Here is a 20,921-nt window from a genome sequence, read left to right on the forward strand (position 1 = left end):
GCTGTAAATTAGGACCTGTTGTCTGTGGGCCGTCTATGACAATACAGTCAACTGTGACCTGCACTGGGGTCAGGTAGAACAAGGACAGAGATTTTTGTTTATTTATTTATTTATTGGTCTATTCAAGTCGATACCAACACCATTTACAATCTTTATCTCTACTAAAGCCATTTCTGTGCTCTGATGGGCCCAAAAGCCTGATTGGAAGTTTTCCAAAATATAGCATGAGTAAAGAAAATAATTTAGCTGCTCAAAAGCCTTTGAGCCTAAACGTTTAAGGGGACCGTTGAATTAAGCTTGTTTTTCTTTAGCTGTTTTACCATAGTGGCCTCATATGCAGTTGTTTTTAGGCTAATATAACATATCACTTCTCGTGTTAGTGATAGCAGGCTTGGAGGTGGCTATCTAGTCCCTGAAGTCTGCCGCAAACATTTCTAACCTGGTTCTTAATAAATGGATGCACTGAAACATGACCTACCCTTGACCCACAAAAACATGTTTTAATAACCTGCAGGTTAACCACTCACACAGATAACTATGGTGATGAGCTTACTGGCAGTATCCCCATTATGCAGCTTTATTCACTCCACACAAAATAGGCGACAGCCTCCAAGTATTACTTTGAACTTTATCAGCAGGTGTAGTGAAACTGGCAAACCAAATCCGTAATCTTTTTAAAGCGTAGCACAACTCAGCCAGGTAACACTTCACTTCTTATCCCAATTAGTCACACCACTGAATATTCATAGCAAAACGGCGTTCAGATCTTTAAACTCTCCCCTAAAAGCTGTTTAATTCACTAAATAAATCATCCGCAGCCAAGGCGTAATTAGCGTCGCACTAAGAGACTGCGAAAGTTGAGGTTCTGAGGTGGCTCACAGGCAAACACTCACAAACAAACCAAACTCTGTAGATGAGGGCGTTGTCTAAGGGCAGTTTGCTGTAGTGGTTGCTCAAACACATGTCATGATCCAGAGGGCACTAATGCGAAGTTCAGAGGGTAGCGGAGGCTACACAGTCACGTCACTACACTGTACAAAATGAGAAAACATGAAAACATGATGTCACAGCAGGCGTTACCTTGTATCCTGAAAAAATGTATTCTGAATGTTGTTGTTTTTTTAAAGAAATCCTGTGTTATCCAGAATCATTTGCAACATTTAGTGGTTTTACTTTCATTATTTTTTAAGGCAGTCGTCCACAGGCAGTACTTACAAAATTAAAGCAGTGAAGGTTTTAAATGGCCAAGTGTGCCAGAAAGGCTGAAATCAGCTGTTTTAAAAGGGACTCAGCGAGGGGGAGAGCAAGGGATCAGTAGGGCAGCGGGGCTTTATCGGTCAAAGCTTCAGCCATAGTCGCCTTATATCACGCTTCTGTCTGACCCTAATATTCTCTGCCACTCGTGTTGGCCTCTGGGCCACAAACCCAAATGGACAAACATAACTGTCTAAAATATGCTGAGTCTCTCAATCTTTGTGCCACAGGACACTGCAGTTGAATTTGAAGCAAATTGTCAGACACGCTCTCTGTTCTGCTCTTCGGTGCATCTTTACCATCTCATCCAAAAAAAAAAGGACTGGCTGTATTTTTTACGACATGTATCATCAGCCAAATGTTGTTCGGATTGCTCAAGATGCTTCAGTCCAACAATTTAGAATCAGATTGTAACAGTAACATTTTCGAAATGATAGCTAGATAGATCAAAAAATCATAGGCAAAGCACTTTTTTTCTGTTTTTTTTATTCTTCTTTTCTTTGTTTTCTTTTAGTTGGAGTTCAGATGGATGGTTTATGACAAAGTAGCACAAAAATGCCAAAGGAAAAAAAACAGCTATATGGATGTTCAAATCTAAAACTCTTAAGTAGATATTCAGATCAACAGCAGTTCACCTGGGCTCACTCTCACTCACCGGGAGGCTCACCCATTTTTACCCATTAAGTTGTATCTTTACTGTGGCAGCAAACATGCCTAAGCCTGACCCTGAGTGGAAGTGACAACATACTTTATTTTATGTATCACTCTCAGCAAAGGCACACTGACTCACTCTGAAGAGCCTTATAAGTTGTGGCATTTTAATATAGGATCCTTGGTACTTGATTGTGGAAACACAAGTTGTAGCTTGAATGAATTTTCTCAACTAGAATCAAACACTATTTGTATTCTGTGTATGCATTTATTTATCCTTTGCTACCTGCCATTCTTATTACCTGTTTTTTATTCTCCGATTCTCTAGTTCATGTTCCGAGCAGTGAACTAGATAAAAGACTCTCCTTTTAACTCTTGGATCATTTTGCCTATACTGTGATTAAAATGGAAAATCTGAGAATTGGGCAGTTTTTAGTTTATTTACTTTTGTCGAGGTTTTATTCTTTTTAATGCCAGCAGGTGTTTGTATATTTGATGTTGGTCTTGTCTAACATCAAAAATGCATGTTTTACTCATCTCGATAACAGCAAATTGTGCTGCCACGGCTATTTTCTTTTATCCAAACTTTCAAATCCGCATGAATAAGTGTGAGGCCTCCCTGGATCAGAGAGAAAGCTAATTGGCTCTTGGTGGTTTTCAGTAGAGGTGTTTGATCTGAGGTATTTCATTTATGAAGAGTAGTTCTTCCTCCTTGGGTTACTAGACCTTGTGGTGATCTGCGAATGCAATGGATATGTGGCATTGAGGCATTTTTTAAACATCTGAACCATTTGAAATTCCAACAGCCTCCTGCTTCGGCACTCTGGGCATTACTAACAACATAAGACAGATCCTGTTATCATGACATGTTAAAGTCATGCTCTTCTTTTAAGATAAGTGCATTAACTCTTTATTTATTTGAATTGGACGATACTGTTAAAATGTTTGACCTCACATGAATTGCATCAATTAGAGTGAGCATTTAGCTGCTGAACTGGTTTGAGAGGTCAAAACAAATGCACTGTACAGTATAGGAATTATAATGTGCAGCTGTGATGCAGAGACCTCATCTGGGGAAGGGACACATAAGGTCCTCACAACTCTTCAGCTGCTCTTGCTACTCCTCTGTTGCATATAATGTGCACACGATGCGTTGCCAGCTTTTATTTAATCCTTCCTGCTCTTTTCAACCTTTTCTCGCTTTATGGAAAGACCCACATGTAGCTCGATCAGACTGTTTTTCGAGCAATTCTTAGAATCCAGATCCATCCTTAACTAGAAATTCTTGTGCCTTTGCTACTAAGCACACACACGAACATCACAAATCCTCTCACATTCCTCTTTCCACTCTCATCACCCACAACCACCGCCACCCATGTCCCTCCCTCCCTCTGCCCCTCGCTCTGGCTCTCTCTGCCTCTCTCCAAAGCTGTTGTTACTGTGCGGCTCCTGCACATCATTCCAGCGCGATGGAAATTAAATGAAGGTGGCTTAACGCAGCTAACAGAGGCATGCTTTGAAGGATGTAACCAGGGGAAGCTGCGCTGCCAGATCCTTTTCCATGGGCTATGGATTTGTGTTGCTGAGGCGAGGACACGGGAATCACTCAGCCATGCAGAAGCACAGACAACAGGACTAATCTCTCCTCCTGACTTGTGGAAGCTCCACTTTTTCCCCCTTAAATTATTTATTCTCTATTGCCAAAGAGTGTGAGAGATAATGGGGCCGGAGTGAAGTAGATGGTGAATCTGTAGCCTTGACTGCAGTCTGCAGCACACATGGATGTGTTCAGCTTTGTGAAGATGCCAAAGCTGTCAGGGTGAGTCCAACGAATGCTGCTATGAATTTGCCAGTCTGTGGATTTGCCTGTTTGTTCTGTAGCAGCCGGCGTTTTGTATGCTCAAAGGCATGATTCGGATCACATGTTGAAAGTGTTATTAAAAATGCTGAGTTATTGATTTGTTCAAGAGAGCAAGTTGTGCAGTCACGTATGACGTGAAATGAATGAGCAAGTGAGAGAGATGGCAGTGGGGGTGGATGCAGTTGGTGATGCGATTCATGTGTCTAAACTGTATGTATCTAAGTTCATAAATATTGCAGACAGTGGACACGGTTACTGCTCGAGTATTATGTAATATAAGGTAACCATAGATATTATGAAACATGAGAAGAAGCAGCAGAGGATGTTGCAAAATTTCAGATTATTCCAGGAAATTGAGTCATAGCAGTGATTGCTAGTTCTCAGCAGAGTTTTAAGTCATTTTCATTTTGAGTCAGTTTAGGGTACTGATCATAGCTTTCTCAAATGTTTTAAATCTGCCTAGTTATGACATATGAGTGGTTTTTATCTTTAAAATCAAAATACCTATGGCCTGAACAGGAAGGACATTTACAGTTGCTAAAGAGCCGTTTAAATCATGACACTTTGCAATTAAAATTAAAAGACAGCACATTTCGGTTTACACATTTACTTCCTTCATGTGGGTCATTTTCATTTGTGACAGATCCATAGTTTCATATTGGTTTTAGAAGAAGTCATTAGAAGCAATGATAATGCAAAGCATAGATTAAAATAACTCCTGAGGAATTCATTCGTCGTCGGGGCTTACACCTCACCTTGCGCGCACATGGGTCTGCTAGATTGAGTTGATCTCCCCCAGTGGACATTAATCTTCCTAGGGGATTTGGCTCCATTAGAGGCACCATGGACCACTGATGAGAAGAACAGCTGATCACAAACAAGATACATTAAACAAGCTACTGTGTGTCACAGAAATGTACATTAGGAGCGTATCATTTCACTTATGAGTCATCACTGAACTGCACTGGCAATTTTTCATTAGTTCTTTGTTTATGGAAAAAGACATGCATCAAAAATACTAGCATTGCACCTCAGTATTCGGTTTATTTACGAGGCCCTTTTTCATAACATTTGAGCTGGAAATCAAACAGGTAGCAGTGATTTTCCATCGTCCTACGGAAACACTGCTTTCTATTTAGTATCCCTCCATGGCAGCAATGATGCGGCTCCCAGTGGACCACCACCATCACTGCATCCTGTCACTGTTAATAATGCCACACAATGCTAACCCTGACTATGAGTTACCACTTCCACAGAAGCATTCCCCTCCCTTTGTTGTTGCTGATGTTTGTCTCCCTCTCATCTACCATTAGGAATTTAAGTCAGCACGAGTCTGCATTTCACAGCGAAACCCACTGTATTTATTCAGAGAGCTACAAGAAAGACAAGAAAGGCTCCCCTCATTGTCTCTTCCTCCTGCCTTGCAACACCCCCAGATGTGTCTGCTGTCAGAAACAAAGGGATGATATAGCTTTCATTTTCTTCTTTCTCTGTTGTTTTAAAAATCAAGCTAGCATTTCCACTTGTTTAAAGTTTTGTAACAAGATACAAAGCAATAATGTCCTCTTTGAAGTTGCTGCTTTTCTTTAGCTTTTAAGAACTTATTTTCCTTGAAATTACAGTTACACTTTTGATTTTCTCTAAATATAAGCAGCAGCGATAGGCAGACAGGGCTTTCCTGAATCAACTGGGTTGCTAAAAGGTGTACAGCAATATGTAGCTGTTTGCTGAGCATGCTCATATATGAAAAAAACATCTAGAATATTGTTCACTGCATCTTGTTGGAGCTATATTTAGTCACTCTTATATAAATGATGGCTATGTTCATTAAATGTGCATGTTTTCCCGCAACCAAGTAATGCAGAACAACAGCTAAAGCTAATTTACTTGGACTGTGTGACTTTATGCTTGTGCTGTTCACTTGGATCATTTCTGGCTGTGTTTTCCCAAAAAAATCTATAATGTGAGCCATTGTTCAACATGTTTTGACTGCAAACTTTATTCACAGGAAATCACTGGTCTGGACACAAATTGATTAGCCTAAATGTTCATCAGCGTACACACAGACCAAAAGATCTGTCATACTTAGTGTTCAAATCAGAAGCTCTCAGGGAAGAGTAGAGCAGAAAGGACTCTGGGTCAGAAATGGTAGCCAGCTGGCTGGTGGATGAGGTCTTAGGCAACTATTTATTATGTTGCGTGCTGTAGAGCTTTTAGCGTAAAAGCAGTGAGTAGCACAAAGAGGTGCAGGAGCATTCATGTCTAGTTCAGCACCCACAGGGTAAGTTCATCACTATATTTGGTTAATGTTTTCTATAGAGAGCTGTAGCACAAAGGATGGCTGGGGGAAATGCAGTGTAAACACAGATTTCTTTGTTTAGCTTTGAATATCTTTTACTGCTGGATTTATCATTTCAACTAATTCAATCAAATGTAGTAAGGTCTACTACTACAATTGTATGCAATCATGCACATTAAGATTCTGATATGATATTTAGTGATATGCTCTGTGTTTCCTATATTTTAAGTGCTACTGCAGACTATATCCAGCTTTCAAATAGTAGCTCTTTTGTAAGATAATGGTGTTTTGTCATTTAACAGGTAAACAGCAGGACATCGAGGTTCCTTTACTCACTGTAACATAGCAGGGGGATCACAGTGGGTGGGCTGTTTCCCAGATGCTTTTTTATACCCACCCAGAGGAGATTAACTAACCAAAAAACGTTTCTATATAGAGGCACCAGAGAGCTGCTTAGGATAGTGCGGTTGCCCATGGCAACAATATCAGTGCTTACGAAGACAAACACAGAAATACAATATTCATTTAGAGTAATGGGGAAAACAGACACTCTTATTCTGGAGTGAGTGTTATTGTGCAGACAATTTCAATATTATTGTATAATGGCATTATATGGGACAGAGAAGAAATTTTAATCACCCAGGCAGTTTGATTTTTGGCTGCGTTAATGCGATGTGGTCATGGGAAAGTCATTTCTTCCAGAGTAGAAAAACAGTGATTTCTTCTCTGACGTCAAATAAATGCAATGTGGAGCAGCAAAGAAAGCATTTATGTACATAAAAGCGAGCAGTTTGTTCAAAGATTAGTACTTACGTAGCAATAGCCTTCATTTTAATTTTGATGCATATACAGCAGCACACAATATAAATCACAGGCTGGACCGTGCTCTTTTGTGCTTTCGTATCGATCAAAGAATTAGAGCCAAGGTGGTGGTTTGGCAAGTCGAGCAGAGGGCAGATGTTTACTGAAACAAGAGGCAGTGCCCTCAGCAGGATGGAAGGAGTCTCTAAAAGAGGAGCAAAGGAATAGGGCCTTTAATCAGAGTGGTTCCACTCTGTCTGAGCCACTCTGCTCTACTCCCTGGGCTCTCTCCCAGGAGATGGTCATCTCGTCTGCTGTCTCTCCACTGATTTCATATCCAAACAGAATCACATTAGTGGTCTATCTATGCATAACTGTCTGTTTAATTCAAGAGCACTGAGAAAGCAGAATCAGTGCCTCTTCACAGTGTGCCTCGAATCATATTTGTAACACTCCCCTTTTTGTCAAGCAGGTAGAGTTGAACAAAAAGACCCACTTATTGTTAGATTGACCCTAGAATAAGGTGATGTCAAATTTTAATAGCTATAAAATAGTTTTAATGCTGCTAGCAAGGTCATTTTGATCGTGGGAATATATGAAACTTGTGTCTTTAAGAGTCTTATCTGGCAGAAAATGCTGAACGGTGTGCTGAGAGAAAAATGCTTTTTTAATACAGTAAATGCTGTAAGACAGAATCCCTGTATCACACTAATCTGGCTGCACTGGATGAACAATGTGATGATTTATTCAAGATGGCATATGCAAAGGAAATTAGTATGGCTCTCTCAACCTGGGGATATTCGCTTTCTCTTGCCTGGTGCATGCTGGGAAATGTGTAGGAAACAAAAAGGAAATGCAATAGGTTTGGGCCCCCTGGGAAATGGCACATAAACATCAGTAAAATTTGGCTGCTGCTTCCAAACAGGAGTCTTTGTTGCAAAATAGACTTGTGAGAGCAAAAACACATCTATATATATATATATATATATATATATATATGTGTGTGTGTGTGTGTGTGTGTGTGTGTGTGCGTGTGTGTGTGTGTGTGTGTGTGTGTGTGTGTATATCTTGAATACCTCAAATACCTCATGAATAATTACTTTTCTTTTTTTCTCTGTATACATAATGGCCCACGTGTGGCACCAGAACGTGGTTTCACATAGCCAACCCTCATCAAGATTGTCAAAGTAAATTATTTAAACTAACTGGAATGTCTGTGTTGGAATGCTCTTCTTAGTTGTTGCTTGTTTATAATGCATAGTTACTCCCTACATAAATAGGACTTCAGCATTCATATAACACTGGAATGCTTCTATGAAGTGAAAGTGAACTACTGTGATTAAGCAAGGGTCACACTGTTCATGCTTTTTTTAATGAGGCACTGAAAAGTGATCTTTTTGACAGAACAATTCAACTACTGACTGGAACATCTGCTCTTTTAATTTCTGAAAACAAGACAAATTCACAAATGAGGAACATTCTGTTGCATTTATCTAGTTTAGATTATAAAACCCTGATGTTATTTTCTGTGTTAGAAAAGTTTTTCATGAGACGAGCCTAATTTCCCCATTCCTTTTAAGTGTTCCTTTGGCGCTCTTTTAAAAAATGTTTTTGGCTGCTACATGAGCTCAATCCAATAACATGAGCTCAATCCAAAAGCATGCACAAAATACAAAATAGGCCTCTGTGCATTTTGTGGTTTTAGTGTAATTTATGCTCTGAGAAAGCCTACATTTTGCCTCCCAAATTCTTGTTCTAATTGTCCTCACTCTGACTCTTGGGTAACCTGTTCATGAATTGTGCAGCATGGCTTGCCTACTTAGCGCTTGATTACTTAGTCCAATGTGACTGTGCAGGCATTATTTATTGATGCTCACTGAGGAAGATCGGTTTCACTGTCCACCAGTGGGTGAACCTTTTCAGACGCTTTGTTAAGCTGGAGCGCTGCAACGTAGTGGCATAATGGTCCTCCTGTCTGCAGACAAAAGAAATCAAAGATCAAAGTATCTATCACTATGCTGCTGATACATTGTGGCATAGAGTTAGGAAATGGATTTTTTGGAGCAAATCATTACTTCAGTCATATATTTTGAAGGCACCGCATCTGGAACTGTAAGTAATACACTTTATTGTGGTGTAGACCTTTGGAAAAAATGTCAAGCAGATCACTGCTGACGATGTAGCGTTGGGAAAAAAATATCATTATTTTACAATATTATGCACTTGTTGGATTTTTTGAACATCTCCTGAGAAAAATGTATAAATCTTCAACATCAGACAATGCCTGTGTTAAAATGGCTGCTAGTACAATGGTGGGTACAAAGAGGACTCGTCAATGAGGTGGCTCCAACAGCGTCAGACAGTATCTAGTTGTGTCCACACACATCATATGAGCTGCAGGAAATGTTCTAAATATACACCATCGAGGCCTGTTCCCAGCTAATGTACTGTAGGTCAAATAAATCCATATCTGTGTTGAAACACTAATAACGCCAAAACACACCACTGCATTGTTAAAGTAAATCACATTGCTTCCAGTGTTCACAGGCAGATGTAAAATGCGGTACCCAAAGGAAAAACACCATTTTCACTGCAGAATTCAATTTTTGAAATGAATTAAATATGACTTAATGCATCCAGCAGCACTCAGATGTGTGTTTTTATTAGGCTAGCTGACTTGAGAACTGTGCTCCAGCTTTTATTGCATTACGTTGTCGTGGACTACCTGTTTGCACCAACTAGCTTTGCAGTGTTTTGTGGCCTTTCTTTCAGCTTACACGTGTTGATGAAATGGTAATACTTTATCAAGATCTCATGAAATAGACATGTGCATACACACACACGCCCACTAGGACGCACTCTTTCATACAGACACAAGCACACCTCGCACGCATTTTATTATCATCGGTACAGTAACTGGGGAAACATTTAGAGGGAAAGAAAGAGGGGCTTTGAATAATGAATGCGAAGAGCCCTGTTACACGGCAGACAAGCCTTTGAAGTGACACAACTTACTGCCACTGCTTTCATACCATCACCAGTGTGCAGACACAAAGACAGAGATAGAGGGAACAAAAGAAATGGGATGCAGAGGAAAAGACAGATGGAAGCATTTTGACCAATTACAGTTCTCCTGAACACCTTCACTCTGCCAACTTCTAACTGTGCAGAACTTTGTTTTGCTGGTAAGAATCAGAAAATCAGCTGAAACCGAGATTTAGACTGCTGCTGTCTTCCAGATAATAGGCTAAAATGAACTGTTTTGAGGATGGCGGTTATGGCTGGTTATATTCTCCGATAAACTTTATCAAATCGTCTTGGCGTTGAGCAAATCAAATAAGTACTTCATGACAGAATTCCCCTGGGCTTCTTTTATAAAGAATGTACTGACATCTAGAAATAAAACCAATTTCATGCCTCTCAAAGCACAAGAGTGAGGCATGACAACTCCGCCTGTGTGTCGAGCTTACATAATTAATTTGATTTGTATGCACTCAGTGAACAGTGACTATGGAACATTGTTTATCACGCAGGAATCGGACAATCTCTTATCACTTGGGCTGAATCGCTTTTTATCTGTGCAATTTATTTATTCTATTAAGATTCAAAAATCTCTTTGGCAAATACTGTTTTTAGTTACTTTGCCGTTAGACTAGCCGATCTGACCATTTTTGCACAGGTTTTAATGAAACCACAAATGATTACAAAAAGTGGAGCTAAGCTTGATTTGACTCCTCTTTCTGCCTCCGCAGCCACAGGACCAAATCCTCAGGCTGGCCGCCCCCTTCAGGGACGTGGAGTGCTTCACAGGGACCCCCAAATGGATGGGACATGGGCACCAACAGAGAGGGGCGTGACTGCTACATCAAGTAAGTGCCCTATGTTTAAAGAAAGTGAGGGGGAGCTCGCTCTGTTCCAGATGTTTCAGACGCTTTGCCAACCTGTGATTATTCCAGCCACGTCACTGCCTCCACACTGTCTCCATCTGTGCATTCAGAATACTGATTTTCTGCTCCCTCCGCTGCTGCGCACACTCTGCCCCTGCCTACTCTCACTCTCTCTCACGCTCTCACACACACCCACAATACTCCTCATGCAGTCTCCCAAATGCAGAAGAGGGCTTTTGAGAGCGCAAGTGTGCGCATGCTGCTGTTGTTGTTGTTGATGATGATGATGAAGAAATTCACCTGTGCATGGGCTTGTTTTGATCTGAGAGTCTTCACATTCCTCAGAGGATGCAGGGTAATAGTGTTATCAGCGTAATTGATCCTTCTTAACTGGCACTTGTGGAAATCTGTACTGACAGGTAAAAAGAAACTCTTCACTGGCTCTTCGTGTGTTTGCGTGTGCAGTAGTGTAACAAGTGTTGCTGTTATGTTGATTTGGTCGGGATTTTTACTATTTCGTCAAAACACAAATTAGACATGCTTTTAACAACCTAATCTATACTAACGGTTTCTGGAAAAATATTCTCTGCTTTCATTTGTTCATAGGAGTTTTAATTCTTCTCACTGAATATTATGGAATGTAACGAGTACATTATTAGCACAGCAGGTTTTGTAATACAGATATGTCTTCCAGTTGTGGAAAAAACAACAACAAATGTTTATTTAATATACGAATAGGAGGTATGCGCTTGTCACACACGGGTTATAGCATGAGAAGCGTGATGTCAGAGGAGTTATATAAGAAGTAAGGAGCAGTGAAAGTGCAGGATGCAGAGTGTGTCTGCAAGAGGCAGATCGTGGAGGCTGTTTTGGCTCCAGCCTTTCCTTTCTAAATTTAAGGAAGATTCATAAATAATCAAGTGGCTATCTTAGTTTGTCAAGCCTCTTAGCTGCCTATGCTAAACTGTTGTATTTCTCAGTGGAATACATGTCTAGTCTGTGTGGGATGAGCACATGAATAAAGCATTTACCAGACAATATGAACAGATTTACATACAATTATTAATGTCGTGTCATTTAAAGCAGCTACAACAATATAGGGATATGTTTTGACACAAGTGGAGAGTTAAATGAGTTACATTAACTCATTCATGTAACTGAACCTGAGATGGGAGGGTGTTATTGGGATTTCTGTTGATGACCTTTTAGGCCAAAATTAGACTGCAATAGTGAGAATCGGCCCAGCATTTCTTGCTGTCGCTTTTTGTTTATCTTCTTCTCCGTAAAGCTCACAGTGCAGCTTGTGCACTATGCGGTAGAGCTACACTAGCAGCTAATGGGTATGATTACAGACCAGTGGATGCATGGCTGTCCGCACAATGGGACTCTAGCCATGTTTAGCAGGTGGCCATGGAGAGGAGGCGGCAGCATTCTTCCTGAATGCACAGGTCCATATGGTTTTGATTTGTGCACAATCTGCTGAGGTTGTCATTCCTGAGATAAAACTGACACATAAATTCAAACTAAATGTTCCTTTTTGCGATACAGTATGTAATAACTGTAGTTGTCATATGATGACAGACAAAATGTTTCAGTCAATGCTTTGGGGTATTAAAGGCAGGGACAAAATGTGTGACTTTAAGAGGAAATTTCGAGGTTAAGAAGCTAAGGAGGCCAGCATACGGTTAATTCGTAAGTCTTGTAAATGCTGCAGTTTATAAAAAGCTTATTTGAATTTCTTTTAAATGCATCACTTAATAATTTATGGAATATTCTATACTCCTGAGTCGTGGGAGTACACTGGAGGTAGTATATTAATTTAAGATTATATGTTTGCAAACTGAAATAAAATGTATTAAACAATCTGTACAAAGAAATTTAATATCTCTGTTTAAAAAGACTACCTATCTAGGGAAGTAGATGTGACAGATACATTTTCCTAATTAGCTATAAAATAACCGAATACGTTTTGCCCTTGTAATGATTTTAAGTAAATGTGGAATGATTGTGCAGAAGCAAATAGATTTTAGAAAAAAATGGCCAGGTCCACGATACAAGTAGTTGACATAATGGGACTCATTATTTTTAACTAAGCTTCAGTTTTCAGTCTTGTTACATCAGACTTTGCACATTCTGCTCTCAGTCGTTCTGCCTGCCAATACTACTGTATCACACCACCAGCACAAGAGGTCCCTGTGTTTGTTTGGTCATTTAATCAATTATTTTTAAAATGTAGATGCAAAATGGTATTCAGTCTGTTGATTTTGTAGTGTAATATGGGATAACTGTATGTTGGGTGGTTTTGCAACTTTTAATTGCCAGTGGAAGACTTGAAGCTGTAATTTCTTTTTTTTAAACAAACACGATAGTCTCCTAATTGCAAATACATGTATAATGGCCACAGCATAATATAGCACAGTCAGTGTTAATTAGTATACAGTGCATACATACACAAATCATACAAAAATCTTGACCAACCGTGAATCAGTGTGCCATTGAGAATGATTTATAGAACCAGTTTATATACTTTTATATTAGAATTACAACTTCATGTAGAAAAATATCCTCTATCTGAAATGTTGTGTAAAGGTACACGAAAGAATTCAATTCTAGTTTAGGACTAGGCTGCTACTACTAACAAACAAACAAACAAACAAACAAAGAAAAACACAAAACCATTTTGGTTTTCTTTTGTTATCCGTTCAGCAGCTGAATTTCACCCTAATGGAACATCACATGTTAATTAGCCTGGGAAGAAGCGGCTGAATCCTCCACTTCCAAAATATCAGTTGACAGTCATTTAACATCTTTGAACTTGTCAGCAACTTGCTGTTGCTGCCTTTTCATTGCATTGGGAATGCAACTGACAGATCTCACTGTGTCTTTGTGCCGTGAAAGATTAATTGTTAGTATTTACTGGTGAACAGTACATGTGTCAAGAATAACTGTGAATTACACACTGTCTGCCCACAGCTTTAATTAACCAACATTGTTGGCACCATATGGAGTTGCTGCCGCTGCTGCTTTTGCAGCCAGGGAGAGCAGAGAAACACTGTAAAAAAAAAATTTAAAAAATCTGATCACAGAATATGTGAAACGTACATGCTGGCTTTTCACATCTTTTGAGTTCAAAAAGCTAATATAACAATGATTCTCTTACAAAGATTGAGAAAATTCATTTTACCATGGTAACTGAAGCAAAACGTTTGATAAGGTTAGAGTCTTGATTTGCAGCCAGCTATCAATGGTAGCAATATTAGTAAATCTTAAAAATGAAACTGTTTTACTGTGTGCCTGTCATCTACAACAAAAATTTATTGCTCTAAAATGGTAAGGTACTGCAGCTATGTAGCTAATCAAACACCATTTCTCATGCTGAGCAGGTTCACAGCCTACATGTATTCTGAATTAAGCTTTTTTGGAGGCACTGCAGAGCTTCAGCAAACTGTTTCATATAATATTTTACTGTAACAACCCCTGTGAATAATGAAAGCAGGCTAGATTAATCACCTCAGCACTCTCGATCATGGTGGCCCATTAGCTAAACCCTAACAATGTTCTCAGCCGCACAAACCATAGAAACCGCGTTCACAACGTGCATCCACAACAGTATAGATCTAAACATCATGACATCATAAGAATAAATTCATGTTTGAGCCTAAACCCTTTAAATTTGCATGAGTCTTTGCAGGTAATAAACGTACTGGCTGCTACAGTATTTCATGCTCGAGAGAGGTAATGCAACATAATTCTGCCAGACCTGTAAGCCCCCACTCATGCAAAAGAATAAGACTCTACGTAAGACCTAATATATATATTCTTCGAATGCATCAGTATTTACAGTGTCCGACTGTATCACAAAGGATGGAACAGTGCTGTAAGAAAAAAAATGCAATGTCTGGAGGAAAATTCACTGACATGGCACTCTATATTATAACTGTCCTGGGTATTTATTAGTCTGGCAAGGAAACACATGCCTATTATTTAACACATTTAACACAACGGTGTGAGAAGTACAGATTCTTTGTGAGGCATTGCAATGTGAGAATACAAACATTGGAGCCTGATTAGCATCGCCCACATGCTCTATTTCTGCAGCATTGTACACGTTCCTTATTCTGAAACAATATGTGGCATTTTGTTTTTAAACATTGTGGGTATTTGGAAGAAATTACAGTTTTGTATACAGTGCAGTTGATGTCTGCCCTCCCATTTTAATTTTTCAATAGCTATCTCTTGTAAGAGCTGTCATTGTTTCTCAGAGGACATTCATTTTAGTGGTTATTTTAAGCATTTAACAATTAGAGATGCTGCTATTAATCTACTGGCTTATTTTTATGGTCTGTAAATTGCATTTATTTATTTTTATAAAAATATCAAGATTGCTAATAACCAGCAAAGGTTATTTAGGATCAATCAAAACCACCCTGCCCTGACAAAAACAGTTAACATCCTTTTTATCCCCACAGCCACGTCTCCCAGAGCAACTCCCTGGAGGAAGTTCGTCTGGACGGAGACAAGTTTGTTCCGCCAGCGCCCCGGAAGGTGGAGATGAGGCGAGACCCAGTGCTTGGCTTTGGATTCGTAGCAGGCAGTGAGAAACCTGTGGTGGTTCGCTCAGTCACGCCAGGTAGCACAATCCAGCTACACAGTGGACTCTACCACAACACAGTGACTCATTCAATCCATGACTGTTACTATATCAACATGAGATGAAAGCCTCCTAAAATGTGGCTAAGAGGAAAACCCAGTGAGACTGTAGTTTACGTCGATGATTCATTGATTTGAACAGTCCTCAATGAGAAAGCATTCATTAGAGCTTTGAGGCCCAAGACAGGGAAAAAAAAGGTAGGACCGTGCAAAGTTTGGACCATTAAGTCTTTTTTTGGTGTGTTTTGGCAGGGGGTCCATCAGAAGGCAAACTGATCCCAGGGGACGAGATCATCATGATTAATGATGAGGCAGTCAGTTCAGCACCCAGAGAGAGGGTTATCGACCTTGTCAGGTAATACAGCACTCTTAATTAACTTTAATAAAAACACCCAAACATCCAAGGATTTAATAATTTTTGTACAAACTGACATATTGTAGTTCATTGCAATGTCTTTACTTAAAATTTCTGCTCTAAAATATATAAAACAGTTTACTGCCTATGGAGATACTGTTGATAACTGCAAATAACAAGAAAGCACTCTAAGCATCCCATCACTGCATTTCTTTATCTTATTCTGATATGCTCAAAAATCAAATATCATAGCTGGATAGATAAAGCAATATAACATTACTCTAGCCACCTGCTTCATTTAGCTGTATGCTGGTGTTGTTGTTTCTTCAAGCGTCTCATTAGATTAATTTCATTCACACAGCTGAGAAGCTGGCACTGAGCCTTTGGTCCTTGCGTGACCTGTGCTGCAGTCTGTAAACAGTACATTAGTACAGGGAAAAGTGCCCATGTGGCCACTCCTCTACAGCTCCTGTGGCCTTGAATAGGCTTCTTCTCTGCAGCAAAGCTCAGCACAATGGTGCCAAGACAGGACTGCCAGGTGCACCACTTTGAAACTGTGTTCGTTCTGCTCTTTTCTGACTGTGTTAATTGTGTTGTTCATAAACTGCATTTATTGAAACTTAACCTTTCATTATTTTTTTTGTTGCTTTTATCCCGCAGGAGCTGCAAGGAGTCTATATTGCTAACTGTTGTTCAGCCGTACCCAGTAAGTTTCCCTGTCCTCCTTATGAATGAAATCCAATACATTCCACTTGGCTATATGTGCATTTGGAGGTGATTATTTTGTTGACTCTGTGCAAACAAGCCATTAATCATGCCATATGTTAGTTCTGGCACAGCATCGGTAATGCCTGGGCTAAGTGTTAGAGCCCAGTGAACTCACGGGGAGTCTGATTGCTGCAATCTTTCCAAGTTTTCTCATGTTGTAGTGTTAGATCCTCACAGAACCTCATGTGAACCTGCCACTCCAGCATTTACTAGAGTCACAGAGCACCAGATGGCGGTGAACACACAGTGCCAGGAGCATATATTCAGCCTTTGTTTACAGTTCACATAATAATTCAGTGGGAATGGATTTATGCTTGAATTCCCTCCAAAAATAGACCAAACCGTCAGTGCATGTTCACAACAAGGGAAAGGAAAAATCAAAATATAAACTGTATTTTGACACAAGACCTGTGCTGTGTCTTGTGTGGTAGAAAACTGTATACAATGAAACAGTAATCGTAATGTTTATTATCGTTCAGATTTCATCCAGTCATCATGCATTTTGTTTATGCACTTTGCTCAGTCCTGAACACGACAAGCCTTTAGGAACAGCAAGGATTGTGGCTGCAGAAAAGCAGTGTACAATACTTTGAGGACCGAGCTCTTATAATCCTGTCTGTAATTACTTCTGTTTACCAGGGGTTTCTTTGCAGGCTCAATGACATGAGGGTGTCCTCTCTCTTATCCCTTTGCACAGTGCCACCTTAATTGCATCATCAAAGAGAGAGTAATAGGAGGGTGTCATGTTTCAAGAAGGAAGCATGCCCTTGAATTTTGTGAAGGGAAAAAAAACACACACATTTTAATGCCTGTTTTTCCCCTCTTCTTTCCCTCTAAAAGTCACCCAAATCGGCATTCATCAGCGCAGCCAAAAAGGCCAAGTTAAAGACTAATCCTGTTAAAGTCCGATTCGCTGAAGAGGTCATCATCAATGGACAGGTCCCAGTAAGTCACATTGAACACTAATTCATTTGTTACACATTGGCGCTTGAATAGAAGATGGCAGAAGCAGACTTGAATTCTTAAGGCTGGAAGTTTTTTTTTAGAGATATTAGAAATCCCAAACCGTAAAATTAAATTCTTTATGACTGAAAGACAGAACATTGACAAAAAAGGGGAAACACTGTTGGGTAAGTGACATAGAGAAAAAAGAAACAACAGAGTAAAATGTCAGTATTATTCTGACTCTAAATGCCAAACTCAGTTGGCTTAAAAATGTTATAGAAGAGAAAATTAAATGTAAACAAACATCATTAGTCACATATTTGTTACAACAGCTGGCACACCATTTTGAAATAAAAAAACAAAAAAGCATTAGGGTGACTGTCATGCATATGCTTATGAGTGACATTTAGCTGGAAATAAGAAGCTCTACCTTAAAAAACAATCTCGCCAACTTACAAGTTACCTCCTTCTTGCTTTAAATATTCAAAAACTACAATGTAAAACTGATACATTTTTTAAAGAGCGTTATGTTACGCTTCATTTCTTTGTTGGGAAATATTCACCACCTCTTTGTACTATTGCTAGATGAACAGCTATTAGCGAGCTATAGAAGTAGGTGGAAGAAGCTGTGTTAGCTTTGCACAGAGCCAGGTTTACTTTTACCACATTTAGTCTTTACATAAAGCTAAGTCAACTGTATACAGTGGTGTGAATCTCTTTTTATCACCTCATAAAAGTATGTTTCTCAAAATGTTTTATCTTTTCTTTGATTTCCTTGAGTGTGTCTTCCAGTTAAAAATTTCCCACCCAACCCCAGCTAATGCACGACAGTGGATTATCAAATTAGCTAACTTTCACTTGGAAAAAGTCAAATCTGTTAATTACGTATGTTATATTATATTCTCAGGAAACTGTGAAGGACAACTCCCTTCTTTTCATGCCAAATGTTCTGAAGGTGTACCTGGAAAACGGGCAAACTAAATCATTTAAATTTGACAGCACCACATCCATTAAGGTAGGTGGTGGAAGAGCGCCCCTTCACTATGAAATGCTGTTGCGTAACCTTAAGTGATGTTCATTTTAAATATTGAATGTACATTATAAAGTGGAAAATCCTCTCTTCAGCACAGCCTTCAAAACCTTTCAAGTGAAAGTATGATTCCAAGCAGAAAATGTATTTTAATTAGCTCTTTTTCCTATCCCAAATTATTTTTCTTCTACTTCAGTTAAAAATTCTGATTGTTCAATAACGCTCATGTTTTTTGCATGAGCTAAGCTGCGAAAATGATCTATAGTTATGACACTGAGTTGCGCATGAGAAAGCTGCTGCATCTGCACAGTTTGCTTGTTGTATTAACCGTGACATTGTTTATATGACAGGACGTCATTTTGACCCTGCAAGAAAAGCTATCTATTAAGAGCATCGAGCACTTCTCTTTGATGCTCGAGCAGAGAGCTGAGGGATCTGCCAGCAAACTCATGCTCCTGCATGAGCAGGAGATGCTAACTCAGGTGAGACGGGTGCCATTAAACAGAGCGTCAGTACACAGTCCAAAGTGTATCTCTTTTATAAGTTAAAAATAAAGATGATAAAACAATCCTAGAAAAGAAATTGCAACACTTATATTTGTATTGATTTGACAAAATGTGTTCATTTGGTCAACTTCATAGTCTTTACACCAAACTAAGCTAAGCTAAACATCTCCTGGCTCCACTTAAATATTTTACATATAGCTATAAGAATGTTTTTGACCAAAGTCTTTGACAAAGACATATTTAACTTTTTCAAAAATGTTAAACTATTAATTAAATGACTGTAAATGTTACATAGTACCCTATTTTATTTTATTTTTTGCATGTAATGGATTTTTTCACTTGTACTTATCTGAAAGTACAACAATAAGCACTTAATGACTAATAGGACCTTCCTTATCTCTGACTTGTCCTCTAGGTGACGCAGAGGCCAGGGTCCCACAAAATGAAGTGCTTTTTTCGGATCACTTTTGTCCCAAAGGATCCCGTAGACCTGCTTAGAAGAGATGCAGTAGCATTTGAGTACCTATATGTTCAGGTAAATATCAGGAGATACACATAATAGATAATAATTAGATTGAATTAAACATTATTTATGTTATTTTAGACAATATTGGCCTTGTTTCAGCATAACGACAAGTGTGACTGAAGTGTAACCTGTCCTTGTCTGTGTCTTCTCCAGAGCTGTAATGATGTGGTATTAGAGAGATTTGGGTCAGAGCTGAAATACGACATGGCTCTCCGTCTGGCTGCTCTGCAGATGTATATACTAACCATCAATACCAAACAGTCCCAGAAAGTTTCCCTGAAGTATATTGAGTAAGTAGATTGGGTTTTACATATGTCTTCACTGGAATCAACTACATGTCATCTAATTGAAAGCCTATTTTGCTTCTACCAGTTGTAAATCACACTTAAACTTAAGCCCACTCAAACAATAAAATGATATAATGACCTCACAAGCACTGCTGCAACATCAAAAGATACATCTCTGGTTAGATGATCATTTTGACTGCACCCTATCCATAAACTCCCGCACCGCCTCTGGGTAAATCAATCACAGGAAAAGAACGATTAATTGACTGTTTGTCGTAGTGAATGAGTGACCTTTTTTTCGTTTTTGTTTTTGCGCATCTGCAGGAAGGAGTGGGGTCTGGCACTGTTCCTCCCTCCCGCAGTGCTGTCTAGCATGAAAGAAAAAAACATCAAAAAAGCTCTCACTCACATCCTCAAGACCAACCAAAACCTGGTGCCACCTGGTAAAAAGGTAGACTGTGCTTCTGCTTTCCTCTTTTTGTCTATTCTCTGCAAGTGTATGGCTATTCATCTTCCTCTTTTCCTTGCACCAGATCTGACTCTTGGCTTCCACCTAGTGGAGTATTAATACTTGAAATAAATCATTCGGGGCTGTTGTGTAGATCAGACTGTGTTGCACTTTTTTTTAACCTAACTAATTTAAGCATTTTCAGCTTGTGCCTTATACTATTTATTTTTTACTCCGTTCAGCTAACTGCTTTGCAAGCAAAGGTCCACTATCTAAAGTATCTCAGTGATTTGAGGCTTTATGGAGGACGCGTCTTTAAATCAACACTAGTTGTGAGTAAAACTTTCTTGTCACCTCTCACTGGTTTCACCCTGTTCCACATTGTGCTAATTTACATAACGGCAGTGGTAGTTACGGTGCCTCCTTCTTCCTCTTTACAGCAAGGCGAGAAGCACACAGAAGTAACTTTGCTGGTGGGGCCGAAATATGGCATCAGTCATGTGATTAACACCAAAACCAACTTGGTGGCTCTTCTGGCAGACTTTAGTCATGTCAACCGCATTGAGATGTACACAGAAGATGAAAACAGGGTTCGAGTGGAACTACATGTTCTGGATGTAAAGGTTAACAAAATTTCTGCCTCTTTAAAAGGA

General features: G+C 39.3%; 1 protein-coding gene across 3 annotated transcripts in view; it reads left to right on the forward strand.

The window, feature by feature from the left end:
* LOC146370690 (FERM and PDZ domain-containing protein 4-like) overlaps positions 1-20,921 on the forward strand; it is a 30,392-nt gene that overhangs the window by 1,785 nt on the left and 7,686 nt on the right. Inside the window, exons 1-13 of one of the 3 annotated variants that reach the window (XM_084954743.1) lie at positions 3,242-3,724; positions 10,619-10,735; positions 15,223-15,383; positions 15,656-15,758; positions 16,419-16,464; positions 17,367-17,471; positions 18,379-18,486; positions 18,852-18,983; positions 19,423-19,542; positions 19,687-19,823; positions 20,145-20,271; positions 20,511-20,600; positions 20,709-20,891. In XM_084954743.1, coding sequence (XP_084810869.1) covers positions 3,684-3,724; positions 10,619-10,735; positions 15,223-15,383; positions 15,656-15,758; positions 16,419-16,464; positions 17,367-17,471; positions 18,379-18,486; positions 18,852-18,983; positions 19,423-19,542; positions 19,687-19,823; positions 20,145-20,271; positions 20,511-20,600; positions 20,709-20,891 — 1,470 coding nt within the window. In that variant the 5' untranslated portion in view covers positions 3,242-3,683. Of the gene's footprint in view, positions 1-3,241; positions 3,725-10,618; positions 10,736-10,901; positions 11,173-15,222; positions 15,384-15,655; positions 15,759-16,418; positions 16,465-17,366; positions 17,472-18,378; positions 18,487-18,851; positions 18,984-19,422; positions 19,543-19,686; positions 19,824-20,144; positions 20,272-20,510; positions 20,601-20,708; positions 20,892-20,921 lie in introns of those variants that run through there. The other 2 variants (XM_084954742.1, XM_084954744.1) reach the window with 2 other exon arrangements.

Source organism: Perissodus microlepis, chromosome 16 (genome assembly GCF_051167445.1).
Source record: "Perissodus microlepis isolate ML-2025 ecotype Zambia chromosome 16, ASM5116744v1, whole genome shotgun sequence".
NCBI lineage: Eukaryota > Metazoa > Chordata > Actinopteri > Cichliformes > Cichlidae > Perissodus > Perissodus microlepis.